At 45.4% G+C, this 14,583-nt stretch overlaps 1 protein-coding gene across 8 annotated transcripts in view; it reads left to right on the top strand.

The window, feature by feature from the left end:
* Positions 1–3,293: 3,293 nt before the first annotated feature.
* The window catches only part of CNNM1 (cyclin and CBS domain divalent metal cation transport mediator 1), a 35,018-nt gene continuing 23,728 nt past the window's right edge, over positions 3,294–14,583 (top strand). For 7 of the 8 annotated variants that reach the window (XM_075612325.1, XM_075612324.1, XM_075612326.1 and 4 more), the window contains exons 1-6: positions 3,294–4,823; positions 6,135–6,278; positions 7,244–7,384; positions 7,736–7,905; positions 8,078–8,177; positions 8,307–8,354. In XM_075612325.1, coding sequence (XP_075468440.1) covers positions 3,392–4,823; positions 6,135–6,278; positions 7,244–7,384; positions 7,736–7,905; positions 8,078–8,177; positions 8,307–8,354 — 2,035 coding nt within the window. In that variant the 5' untranslated portion in view covers positions 3,294–3,391. The remainder of the gene's footprint in view (positions 4,824–6,134; positions 6,279–7,243; positions 7,385–7,735; positions 7,906–8,077; positions 8,178–8,306; positions 8,355–14,583) is intronic. The other variant, XM_075612329.1, reaches the window with a different exon arrangement.

The following is a 14,583-nucleotide window of genomic DNA, read 5'->3' as shown; positions in this document are numbered from 1 at the left end:
CTCTTGCCCCCTCCCCTTACATTTTCTCTGGCGTTTTCTGATGTCGAGTTGCCATGGCAATGCGACATAATGTGACTCCGTGTTAGCGTGGCAACACATCACTAGACGCCGCCGGACACAAGGTAAGGGACTTATCGAGGCCTCACGCCCTCCCCCAGCATTTAATTTAAACGTTGTGGGGAAGAGCGCGGCGCCTCTGTAAGATCCGCGCCCTCCCCACCCCCAGAAAATGTTGCGCCCCCCAGCCTTAACCAACACGTTACTTTTCATTTTTCATGTTTTTAAACATACTATAAACATACCATAACTCACTGGTGCTTTACCTTTCCATACCAATGCATAATGTATAAATATTTCAAATCTTAGCATGCCAATGCATAATTGATCAATATCTCAGATCTTACCATGCCAATGTCATATTTTATTGGCACCTTGTGCCTTCACATATCAATGTCAAATCTTAATGGGACCTCGTACCTTACCTAATCTATGCCATAATTTACCCTACCTGCCAATTTTACCCGCTCCTGTTATCTAGTCCAACTTGTTAGTTTAAAGCAACTAAAGAAGCAAGCACTGTGTGTTTCTCTCAGTCAGTTAGTGGAAGTAAGACAAAAGTAAAATGTTAAGCCATAGGTATATAATTAAGGCCAAAGTAGAAATGTAATAATTAGAAAATAAATCAACCAAAATATATAAATAAGTGCAGGGGTAAGAAGTGTGACAATGGTCATTAACAATAACGATAGGGAAGGATATATCCCTATCCCTAGTAAGGCTAGGTCCCCGCTTCAGCCGGTGGTGTGCGCGCCTCTCACCAGCCCCTTACCTCCTTCCTAGCTGTCCCCAGTGACTCGATTCCTGGCTCACTGCGCACTGTGACGCGTCAGCCAGCAGGCGATACAACTGGATTGTGTTCCCGTGCGGCGACACGTCACATGGTGTGGCCGGGAGCCAATGAAGAGGGGAGATCCCTGGATGGGGAGTGGATCCTTCCACAAGGTTCTCAGCGGTTTGGGTGAAGTGTTTGCAGTCTGGATGCTTTAAGCACAATATGCATTGGCTGCACTACGTGTCAGTGAAGCTGTTTTCAGAAGAGTGATCTCTGGATGTTAATTACTCACTCCCCACTCGCTTCCTCCCTCCCTGGGCTTTCTGACTGCTTGTGATGGGCTGGTTTCTTTTTTTCAGGTGAGAGTTTGTTGTGTCACCCTGTGTGAGGGCTCTGACTGGGAGCTGCGCTGTTTATACATAACCATTGTCAATGTTCCAAATTGACAAACAGGGTTCAGTTGATAATAAGTAGTTTATTTCAATACATAATATAGTATGATCATACTCATTCAAAAAAAGTCTACAAGACTCTCTCTGCCAGGGAGTGTCTAGGCATGAACCTTTATACATTCTTGGTTCCTTTGTCTAAAACTGTTACTAGGCAGATTACACTAACCACTCCTTAATTCTTAAACCAATCATATTACAGCTCATTAAACCTGGTTAAAACTAGCCTCAAAACTGCTATGAATAGGTTCCAGGTATCAACTCTCACTAGGAATGTGGGCGTTACTTTAGGCACATTCGTAAATCAACTTAGGAGCGAAATCTCTCATTTACACCAGATACATTCTTTCACACAAAATGGAAACTGAAGACAACAGATTTCACAAAATGGAAACTGAACATCACTTTCAATCCTTCTCCAGAGACCCCCCCCCCCAGTCCATTTAAAAAATATATCAACAGTATCTTCATTTCAACAATATTATTTTGTCACCGTGCTCAGCCCTCAATGCTGGACACACACACGTGAAAATGTGCGACATGGCTATGCCCATCTTCGCCGCGCCCACCGAACCCATTTTGGCCACGCCCAAAAAAATCTCCCTACAGACTGCAGTGAAGTGCCGTGCGCGCGCCGCCAGGACGCAAGGCGAACGTGCAGGCGCGTGCAGTGGGGGCTTAGCCTAAGTGAGCTAAATAGTGGTAGATTGTGGTATCAATTCTAGCTGCCATGTAGTGCAGACTAGGATAGACAATAAGGTAACAGCGTTGCCTAATCAGGCTGCTAAATTTAGCAAACTATAGTTGAATAGTAGTCTCAGGGTTACTCTAAATAACTTCTGAAGTAGAGTGTTCCCAATAGTATAGTTGTAAAGTACACAGCGAATATTTATAATTGGAACTACTAATTACCTGAGCGAGGAAAGTTTCCTTTATGTTATACCAACTTGTTAGTTTGTTATTTAGTTTATCTGATCTAAAAGGAGACCTGGATGGATCAACATCGCCTGTTTACTTGGAGTCGGTCGCCATGTTATGATATACCGGCGCATCAACCCTTCCCATCATCTTTGCATAAATTAGTACTTCTAGCTTCACTCATTCCCAAATTGAATGGCCTCACACACTTCAATGTAATCTTACTATTCTCATCAAGAATGAATCCAGGGCTTATCAACCAGCAGCCCACTGGCCCAAAGGCAACCAGCGCTGGGCCGTAACCAGTGATGGGGCGATCACGTGAGCGCAAAGTGCCGGGGGAGGTCGCGAGCCCCTCCGTCACTCAAAGGGTTAAGATAATGTACATATATATATATATATATATATATATATATATATATATATATATATATATATATATATATATATATATATATATATATATATATATATATATATATATATTGTACAAATGTTATAAATACTTGCAACATTTTTACATATAATGATTTCCAAGTTTTTAAATGTATCTACAATGACATTGCAATAAGCTTGCATCCCTTCTACACCTAAATGTTTTATGATCCGGACCCTTTGAATAACAAATTAAAGAACCTAGATTAATTAAATTGTCAGAGTTTGGCCTACCTGCCGGAAAAGGCGTTATGTGGCTGCAAAGCGCACAGGAGCGCTCCAGCATTCCCTCGCACGGCTGGCTCACGTGTCCCTGCAAAGCAGTCCCACAAGTTTCATCAGTCCTTGTATTTTTCTTAGCGCTATTATTATATTGATTTTGAAAAGAAAAAAACAACCCAAGGAAATGTGAACATTTTTATGACGCTCACGCTGCCTGGTGAATTCCCTCTCTGTAATTATTCGTCCCCTGGTTTAAACACCACAACTGACTTCGCCACTTTCGGTGCCGCGTGCGCGGCCTCGCGCCCCCTCGCAGCTCCCCCTCGATGTCTTTTTTTTCCCCGCCCAGTCCTGACTTCGAAGCTGGGTCTGCCACGCGCCACGCGCCTTTTTTTTAACCTGGCCAGTGGCGGGGGCCGCAGTCGACACACGTGACGCCCACCGCCCACATTTCCTGCCCAATCAAATCAGTTGCCTCGCGCTTTGGGTCGTCACATGCCCCCCTCCCTCCTCGCCTGTCATCCTTCTCCTCACGATGGCGGAGGCCATTGGCCGGTGCGGCACAAGCGCCGTTTTCTTGCTGTTTATCTCCCTGTCGCCCCGGCCCGTGTCCCTCTGGTTACTCGGCCTCCGTCCCGAGGACACGGCGGGTGGTCGCGTCTCCCTGGTGGGGGGCACCCTGCGGGCAGCCGAGGGGACCCGCTTCACCTTACGAGTCTATTTCCAACCACCCCAGCAGCACCAGACACTGCCCGCCGCCGCCGGTAACCGGAGCCTCCCCAAGCTGGCATTCATCGAGGAGCCGCGGCCCGGGGGAGCGGAAACCATCCTGTGTCAGGACGAAGGGTCCTGGGCGTCGGGCGTGGAGGTGCTGGGCCCCTTGCAGCTCTCCCTCCCGGGCGGCTCGGCGGTGGTGGAGGTGCGGGTGAGGGAGCTGCGGAAAGGCGAGGGCGGCAAAGTCTTCTCCCTGTGCGCCTTCGATGGCCGCCGGTGGGAACATCACGGCGGGGCCCACTTCGTGCTGGAGGTGCGGGAGGAGGAGGCGGCAGGGATGCCGGCCTGGCTCCGGGCCGTGGTGTCCCTCTTGCTGCTCGGGTTGTCTGCCCTGTTCAGCGGCCTGCGCCTCAGCTTCCTGTCCCTGGATCCCGTGGAGCTGCGGGTGCTGCAGAACAGCGGCTCGCCGGCGGAGAGGGAGCACGCCCGGCGGGTGCAGGCGGTGCGCGGCCGCGGCTCCTACCTGCTCTGCACCCTGCTGCTGGGTAACGCGCTGGCCAACGCATCGCTAGCCGGCTGGCTCTGCACCTCCCTTCCCTCTCCCCAACCACCACCCTCCTCATTTTCCACGTGTGCGGGTGTCAGCGGTTTCTGGCTGCCCGTGCTGGTGTGCACGGTGTGCGTCTTTCTGTGCGGTGAGGTGGCGCCTTACTCCGTCTGCTCCCGCCACGGGCTGGCCATCGCCTCCCGGGCGGTGTGGCTCACCCGCCTGCTGATGGCTGTCACCTTCCCCGTGTCGTATCCCCTCAGCCTCTTGCTGGACTGGGCCCTGCGCCAGGAGATCAGCACCTGCTACACGCGGGAGAAGCTGCTCGAGATGCTGAGGGCGGCCGACCCGTACAACGACCTGGTGAAGGAAGAGCTGAACATCATCCAGGGGGCCCTGGAGCTGCGCACCAAGGCGGTGGAGGAGGTGTTCACCCCGCTGGGGGATTGCTTCATGCTGCGCTCCGACGCAGTGCTGGACTTCGGCACGGTGTCCGAGATCTTGCGCAGCGGCTACACCCGCATCCCGGTGTACGAGGGAGAGGAGCGGGCCAACATCGTGGACATCCTGTTCGTCAAGGACTTGGCCTTCGTGGACCCCGACGACTGCACGACCTTGCAGACGGTGACCCGCTTCTACCACCGGCCCCTGCACTGCGTCTTCAACGACACTCGGCTGGACGCGGTGCTGGAGGAGTTCAAGAAGGGTGAGTGAGCCGCCGCGTCTCAGGGCATGAGCCCAGCGCTCAGCATCGCTGATCCGGGGGAGCGCCCTGTCTGCTTCATGGCGAAACCGCAACTCAGAGAGAGATTATTCTGCATGGCGGAAGCGGGTATCTGCTTGTGTGGGAGATGCTTTTCCTATCCCGAGAGCAGGTGCAGAGCTGGACCAGGCTGTGATGAGAGCAGCAGATGCTCGGTGTTTATAGTATGATTTGTGATGCCTTGTGGTGTTGTTAGAATCGGGGTGATGCGAATCCAGATGTGTGCTGGAAATGCAGCTGGTCTATAAATGATGTCTCGCTTAGCTACAGCATCTCGACAAAACCGATGATTTATCTTTTTTATATTTTTTGCTGACATTTTTATTTTTGCTACGAGAATCACATTGAGAATCACTACATGTAGTTGATATTCTTTGTAGTTCACCTTAAGTGAAGAAAGAAAAGTCAGATAGGAAGTTGGAACCGTTGCAAAGGCTGTTTATTTACATTAATGATCAGACAGCGATACCTTTTTAATGGTCCAGAATGAGGGTTCTTTCTTCATACTGTAGATTTGATTTGAGTATCTCACACGCTTGCTTCTTCAGATGAGGACATAGCAAATGACATTTTCTAATACTCATTATGTACTTTCCTAAATGTTTGTGTTTAGGATCCCATACTTTGGATTGCACTTTCAATAGAACATGTATTTTACTTTGGTGTATTTGCTACATTGGGTAGATTATAGTAATAATTCACATAGTATATAAACCATATCTTGTTTTAAACATAATTATGGGAGTGTTTTCTGTCACAAACATATTTCAGGGGTCCATCCTGTTGTCCCATATGAAAATATCATCCATTTACCATAAATTATTTGGGTTAAAGAAAGTGCATACTTCATTCATTTTATGTTCATTGATATGCACTTTCAAAGTAACTTAAAAAAAATGCATTCATTCACTTAACTTTGGTATTTTCATTTTCTACAGTTCTTTTTTTTGGAGGGGGGGGGGGGGTTTCACATGAGTAAGGTTGATCTAATGTACTACAAACAGAAAACAATTTTTTTCTCAAGACAAAATATACTTGTCAAGAAGGTGGGGTCTTTCTTTTGAACTCATGTTACTCAATTTAGACCTTTCTCTGTTGACTTTTTGAGGAAATACATTTATTATATTATACAGGTTGCCTTATTACAAAAGATAATTGTGCAGACAAGATGTAGAACTGTACACTATGTCCCCATAAAACTTGATAGTTTGTTTGAAAATTCTTTAATTTTTTTATTTTATTTACAATCTACAGGTCAATCCCATCTGGCAATAGTTCAGAGGGTTAATAATGAAGGAGAAGGAGACCCCTTTTATGAAGTGATGGGCATTGTCACATTGGAGGACATCATAGAAGAGATAATTAAGTCAGAGATCCTAGATGAGACAGATCTGTACAGTAAGTGTTCACATTAAGTTGACATTTTAGTTACAAAATTGACTTATTTTTTTCAGTTTCTTTACTTTTAAAAAAATGACACGTTATATTGTTAGTTCATAAATATTGTATTGCAAAAAGAGGAAACGAATCATCAATGTTTTGGTCCTTACCTGGGACTGTCATCAGGGTAACAGTGGTGTAAATACAAGAATGATGGTGCTAAATGGGAATAGCTGAAAATGGTTTACATTTTTATGTAACCACAATAAATAAAATTAAGGACGAAACACTGGCATTTTCAACTTTAGGACAATTTGGACAAATCAGAAAAGTAAACTGGATAATATAAACAGATTATTGGTACGGTAAATGTTTCAGGGCAATAATTCTATGTCCATCTAGCAAGTTTAGGGAAATACATTTAATTTGTATTTATTGTCTTTTAGGTAAAGGGCATAGAAATAGAAAGGAACATTGTCCTAATATACCCCAGCATGGAGTCAAACACTCTTGAACAGGATGCTTGTCCTTTTAAGTGTATCCGCACTTGCAAGCATATGAAAACAATAGGGAAGAGGCAGCACTCGATCCTAGGCAAGTGTTACACTCACAATTCATAGCTTTATCCGTATTTGTATCAAACAGCACACATGATTAGTGATACAAGAAGTTACCTTTATATAGAAAGGGAACATACTACACAGCAAGTGACATTTGGGCCTGAAAAGGAAAAGGGGCCATGCTCTTTTCCACACATTTCTGTGGTGCTTGACACAAATAGCATGACTGCTTCAAATGCCTAAACATTAGAGAAAAGTAAATGTGTATCATTGTACAGGGAAACAAGGCAATGTCCTGTAAAAATACTCCTTTCATGTTTTATTATGTTGCTACATTCTGAGGTTCAAACAAGTATGATTTCTCAAAAACAGATGATAACTGTATCTCTTCCATATCAAAACTCTTCTGAAATTTCTTAACAGCGGATAATAAAAAAAAGGAGAGAATTCCCCACAGAGAGAGAAAACAGCATGACTTTTCACTCTTCAAACTCTCAGACAGTGATATGAAGGTTAAGATTTCTCCACAACTTCTGCTGGCTACTCATCGATTTATGGCAACAGGTTTGCACAGCGAATGAATTTCATGCTCAGATTGTTACTGCATGAAGGAAGCCACATCTAACTACAGTATGTGTATTCTGCACATGAGACCATTGTTTAACTTAATAATAATGACTAAGTGGGCATAGTTCAGGCTCTTTTTAATATATTTTTTAGACATTGGACTTTATGACTGGCATATAGTATTTTGCATGTTATGGGGTGGCTTTAAAGTGATTAGTCTTTTTGTAGTGATGGGTTATTTGGAGACCTAAAATATACTTGCAGATTTCTCTTAACATTGCAGTACATTTGATACATCTGTAATACTGTAGTTTGAAACCTTGTTAATCAATGTGTCATTTTTAACAGAGGTTGAGCCTTTTAAGACTCCATATCTCTCTGAGAAAATTCTTCTACGTCTTCTGAAGCATCCACATGTAATCCAAGAAATGAAATTTGATGAGAAAAACAAAAGGGCATCAGAACACTATCTTTATCAACGCAATCGGCCAGTGGACTATTTTATTTTAATACTTCAGGTAAGGAGCATGTCTTTATTTGTTTGTGGGGGGGGTGAGGGGGATTATTAACATTTTAGCCTCAGCTAGTTGTTCTAGCTCGGTAAGCATTGCGTGTTTTATTGGGCAATGCAGGTTATGGTTCAGACTTAACATAATTATTATTTGTTTTTTTACGATTTTTACTCCCCAGGGTAAAGTAGAAGTAGAAGTTGGTAAAGAGGGATTAAGATTTGAGAACGGTGCATTCACATATTATGGAGTTCCTGCCATCATGGCTACAGTTTCTTCAGGTACTGCTCTTACGCATCACTTTTATTTCTCCTACACATTTATTTTTACATATCACACTCTTAAAGTGAAATTTCAGAAATGCAAAACCAAACTAGTCTATCCATTTTTTCTTTTTTTGTTCATTGCAGATAATGATGTGAGGAAAGTTGGAAGCCTGGCTGGATCATCCTTTCTCTGTAAGTATGTGTCTTTAACAACCATGATTCAGTTGTGTTTTCTCAATTGGCTTGAATTGATTTGAAACAAAATATTGAATGGGGATGTGCTAAAACTTCTATGTATTTACTAAAGTCTGTTTTGGATTAAACATAAGAGATATCCAAAACTAGGGTGCAAATTTGAAATGTAGGTATTGTTTGTGGTTCTCATTATTCATTAAATCATTAAAGGGGCAGTTACCCTTCATGTTTATTTTTTAAAGGTTTATTCACAATACGGCAGAATAAGATGTCTGTTTTCACCTCTCCAGTTTCATGCGCAATGTTTTTTAAAACTTTTATTCCTAATGCAAAAAAACAAAAACCTAAATGAATGTGGATCCTAAGACCTCCTCCTATGGTTATTTTAGTAGACCTCGAAGAGCATTTGAGAAAATTAAAGCAGGACTACATCTTGCAGTATGTTCCTTTTTAAAAAAAAAATTTTTTTTAGTTATAGAATTTGAAGCAGGGGGTATCCGGATTAATTGCTTTAATTTCAGTTCCTGGGATCCCCTGCTTTCGGAGATGCTTAGGGGGCGCCGGTATCTTCTCCACGTTTAATTGGCCCGTGTAACGAGGGACCATAGGAAGCCGCAAGTGATGACAATCACGGCTTCCTGTTGGCCCGTGGGACATTTAAAGCCACCATTGTTAGCCCCAACAAGCCCACCCAGAGCTGCTAGCTGCAGAGATACCGGCATCCCCTACAGAGGGAAGTATCTCGGGAAGCAGGGGGTCCCTGGAGATGAAATTAACACAGTTCAGCTCTGGAGAACCCCTGCTTTTATTTATTTATTTATAAAATATTTTACCAGGAAGTAATACATTGAGAGTTACCTCTCGTTTTCAAGTATGTCCTGGTCACAGAGTTAAGACAAATAATACATGGTTACAAATACAGTTACATAAATGAACAGGGTATACATTATATGCAAGACATTGCATGCACAGTTAAAGAAAATATATATCATGGGCGTATGAAACAGTTACAGACCAGATTAAAATGTGAGACAGCCTTAGATTTGAAAGAACTTAAACTGGTGGTGGATGTGAGAGTCTTTGGTAGGTTGTTCCAGTTTTGGGTGCACGGTAAAAGAAGAAGGAACGGCCGGATACTTTGTTGAGCCTTGGGACCATGAACAGTCTTTTGGAGTCAATAATTCTATAACTAAAAAAACATAAACTGCAATCTGGAGTGCTGCTTTAAGATGGCATTTTTTTCTGAAGCAATACTTTGTAGTGTTCATGGAAAAATAGCTCTGTGCTGCCTGATAGAGGGGAGAAAGTGAGAATACATGGCAGGAGTTGCCATGTGGACAATATACTGCAGACTTTTAGCCTATTAAAATACAATTACAAAAATAGCTAGGGAAAAAAACATTAAACAAAAGTAGGGAATCACATTTAAACTCATTTTCAAAACCACTCATATTGGGGGAGGGGACAAGAAGCACAATTAAGATGCAACTTCTTAACCCAGGCCTGCACAACTCGTACAGTGCGGAGGTCCGAACTGCTCCAAGGAAAAAAAAATTGGGCCGCACGGGTAAAATCATCATCATCGTCTCTCCTCCAGCACCTCATCATCATCCTGCACCTCCCATCACTCTCCCCCCCTGCATCTCCCATCACTCTCCCCCCTGCACCTCCCATCACTCTCCCCCCCTGCACCTCCCATCACTCTCCCCCCCTGCCCCACAACCCATATCGGCAGGCACCACAACCAATAACAGCAGACCCCACAACCCATATCGGCAGGCACCACAACCAATAACAGCAGACCCCACAACCCATATCGGCAGGCACCACAACCAATAACAGCAGGCCCCACAACCTATATCGGCAGCCCCCCAGCCCATTCCATGTCAGCATCCCACCCCCAAGTCAGCAACCAGCATATCCCCCCCTAGTCAGCATCCCCCCCCCGCCAAGTCAGCATTCCCCCCCCCCAACTCAGGATCCCCCCCCAAGTCAGCATCCCCCCCCCCAAGTCACCATCCCCCTCCCCCAAGTCAGCATCCCCCCTCCCCCAAGTCAGCATCCCCCACCCCAAGGCAGCATCCCCCATCCCAAGGCAGCATCCCCCATCCCAAGGCAGCATCCCCCATCCCAAGGCAGCATCCCCCACCCCCAAGTCAGCATCCCCCACCCCAAGTCAGCATCCCCCACCCCAAGTCAGCATCCCCCACCCCAAGTCAGCATCCCCCACCCCAAGTCAGCATCCCCCACCCCAAGTCAGCATCCCCCACCCCAAGTCAGCATCCCCCACCCCAAGTCAGCATCCCCCACCCCAAGGCAGCATCCCCCACCCCAAGGCAGCATCCCCCACCACAAGGCAGCATCCCCACCCCAAGGCAGCATCCCCACCCCAAGGCAGCATCCCCACCCCAAGGCAGCATCCCCACCCCAAGTCTGCATCCCCTCCCCAAGTCTGCATCCCCTCCCCAAGTCTGCATCCCCTCCCCAAGTCTGCATCCCCCCCCAAGGCAGCATCCCCCCCCAAGGCAGCATCCCCCACCACAAGTCAGCATCCCCCACCACAAGGCAGCATCCGCACCCCAAGGCAGCATCCCCACCCCAAGTCAGCATCCCCACCCCAAGTCAGCAGCATCCCCCCCCAAGTCAGCAGCATCCCCCCCCCCCAAGTCAGCAGCATCCCCCCCCCCAAGTCAGCAGCATTCCCCCCCCCCCCCCCAAGGCAGCATCCCCACCCCAAGGCAGCATCCCCCCCCAAGGCAGCATCCCCCCCCAAGGCAGCATCCCCCACCCCAAGGCAGCATCCCCACCCCAAGGCAGCATCCCCACCCCAAGGCAGCATCCCCACCCCAAGGCAGCATCCCCACCCCAAGGCAGCATCCCCCCCCAAGTCAGCATCCCCCCCCCCCAAGTCAGCACCCCCCATGCCTACCAGATGATGTTGGTGGCGGTAGCAGACTCTGTTGCCGCCGACGGTGGCAAAAGGAGGAGAGGAGGTGGTGGATGGCGGCGATGGCAGGTGAAGCAGGGGGAACCGCGCTCTACTAACAGACCCTGAAGTTCCGGGTCGCGGGACTGGTGGAGCGCGTTCCCCTGCTGGAGCCGGGAAGGGTGGTTAGGGGGGTTACAGGAAGCGCACGCGTTTGCTGGTGCGCGCTCCTAGAGGGCACAGACAGCATGCGGCCGCGAGGGTTTACCAGGGAAGGAGAGGAGTGGGGAGGGAGAGGAGGGGGGAAGAAGGGGGGCCGTCACAGGGGGAGGGGGGCCGTCACAGGGGGAGGGGGGCCGTCACGGGGGAGGGGGGCCGTCACGGGGGGGGAGCGGGCCCGCAGAGGAGCTGCATGTTGCTTCCCCTTCCGCCCCACGTTGGGAGCAGGGAAGGGGGGGCGGAGCGGGCCTAGCGCATGCGCGCCGGGACCGCAGGGAATCGGCGCCATATTTTTTGTCAAAGTTTTTTTTTTATTTTTTTAATCTCATCGAGGGCCGCACAGAGAGGCCAGGCGTGTTGTGCAGCCCTGTCTTAACCCATAGTGTGGTTGATGCATTCATTAAAACATTTTTTTTTTTACAAATAAATCCTTGCAAGACGGCTGGATTTCTGAAGTATCTGCATTGTGGGACCGCTGGGGCTATTGTGGTAAGGGGAGTGAGTCTGAGAATAGGAGCTGTCTCAGAACTATCTTCTTTTTACTGTTTTCTCTGCTCACTGCCTCCACCATTTAGATGGAAAATAGAAGCCATAAAATGCAATTGTAATTCAATTGGCCACGAGCAGGTGGCTAGAAAATGCATTTGCACATTTTTTTAAAAAAAAATTCTGAGTAACAGAAACCGTTTCACATTTATGTATATTCTCTTAAAATGCTATTTATTTTTTTCAATTTACCATGGAAGCTTGTTTCATTTTCTCAGTGTCCTTATACATTGCTATTAGATCTCCCCCCCCCCCCCAATAGCTGTATTTAAATATAGTTAGCTACTTAGGTTCAGGAAATGTCTAAAACTGTTGAAAGAGTATTTTTAATTTGACATAACAGCGCTTTGTAAGTGTGGTGTTTTATGCATTGAAGACAATAGTCTGGAAAATCCTCTTTTTAGAAAAACGTGTGTGTGTGTTTGATGGGTTTTTCTTTCCCAATGTTTCATTACTAGACCTACAGTATGTATAAAAACAGCATATGAAGTCTTCCTAGTTGTTCTGGGCATTCTTTTGTCTAAGTTTAATTGTTTGCAGTTTACAATATGACACACGTTTTTTTTAATTTCATTTAAACATATTTATTTGGTTGAATTATGTGGAATCTTAAGCAGAATTGTTTTGTTCGATATTGATGCACTCACTTGTAGGATTTCTATTATACGATTTGCAGTCTAGTTGGTGCTTAGCTGGAAGTATCGGTAGGAACTGCTTTGCTGCCATTAAAGTATACGAAATCAAACATTGGAATTACCCTGCAGCACACAGGATACAAGAAACATCTTCCCTTAACCTGCAAATTAAGAAAAGAATGTTGTAATTAACATTGAGAAACAACGTTTCAGGGAAAACATCCCTTCGTCAGGTGAAATATGATGCATCACATTATAACTGATGAAGGGATGTTTTCACTGAAACGTTGTGCCTCAAAGTTAATCTGCAAATGAAGGAAAAAAAGAATTTAGATAAGAGAAAAAGGCGGTGCCATTCAAGAGAGATGTCTACTAAAAAAGTGGATATGAACTGAATAAATATTGTGTCCTAATACTCATTAAATGTAGTTAAATTAGAAAAACATTTAAATGGAAAATTAAAAACTCACCTATTTGTGACTAATGTACTAAATAGTGTATAAAAATATTAACATTAAATGGTGTATATAGATACTAAAAACTAGAGAATGTGTATCAAACAATGTGACAAATATAAAAGGCAATTCACTTAATATACCATATTAAATTGGAAACTATAATATAAACAAATATTGTCTGTTAATGTCTCATGAAATAAAGGAATCTTCGGTCCATATTCCAGTGACCTCTGCTGTGGATGTATGCAGCTGTCCGTTTGAGGTATTCCACTCATCGCTACAGGAAATATAGCAATCAGAAGAAAGACAGCACAAAAACACCCATAGTGTAATTCAGTTTAATAGTATAAAATAAAGACCAACTGATAGTTGTACTCACAAAGATTTAAAATCGCTTTCACACTTGTATGAGAACTGTGGACCCCGTTCACTTGTGTAATTAGTCTCATTGTCTCTCCGACAGACTGTGTCAAAACTGTCACCTTTAGGTGCGCACTGTGTTCACCAGACTGGTAGAGGCTTTGCTTTTGTTGCATCACCTTCTCATCTAAACCTCCCCTACATGTTTCATATCACTTAGTCAGGGCATTGACTAACCCCTAAGGGTCATTGCTATTTATAGTCCTTATAATTTAGTAATAATTAATAAATCAAGAGTTTTATGTCCCATCAAAGTGAGTTTTCCACATTGGGTTAACCTAATACATAGTTATATATGTAAGCCTGAATGCACCATAACACACTATAAATACAGCTGAACCCCGTTATAATGCGGTCCTCGGGGTCCACCCCGACCGCGTTATAACCGGGATCGTGATTTACAAAAAATGGCCGCAGCGATCAGGCGTTCCGCGTCCACCAGAGGGGGAGAGCTGGGATAATTCACCCAGCTCTCCCTGAAGCCGGCGTCGCAGCGGCAGCCCCATGCAGCATTACCCGGCATCTGCAGCAGCAGCTGATCTGTGTCCTTTGCAGAGAAAAAAAAAAAGTATATGTGGTGCTCAATAATTGAAACAGGTTCCACATGTAGGTAGTAATAACATCATAAATCCACAATTGGTAGTCCAGTTGCAATGGGGTGCCCCCAAATTGAATATGACAAAACTGAAGGGGAAAGTGATTAGTGGAGTCGGCTAGACATCCACAAAGATGTACACAATATAAGAACCCAGTCAGTAATGAAAATAAATAGGAACAATGTCCATGAAAGACAGGATTTAAATAAGGCACTGCGGCACTTTACCTGTACTGTCCAAGGGGCACTCACATCATCCTCGGCGTGCAATCCATCTGTTGTAGATACAGGAAAGAAATTGGCGTAGATAGAGCACAGCTCCAGACATCCTGTGATAAATCTCCAGGGAAAAGCCCAGGCCACTCCAAAAATGTCAAAAAAAATAAGTTATTTATTGCTAGCTAAACATACAGGGAAAAGGGGACTG

Source organism: Ascaphus truei, chromosome 8 (assembly GCF_040206685.1).
Source record: "Ascaphus truei isolate aAscTru1 chromosome 8, aAscTru1.hap1, whole genome shotgun sequence".
Classification (NCBI taxonomy): Eukaryota; Metazoa; Chordata; class Amphibia; order Anura; family Ascaphidae; genus Ascaphus; species Ascaphus truei.
Note: the sequence above shows the minus strand (reverse complement) of the source record. Positions and strands in the feature narration are given on the sequence as shown.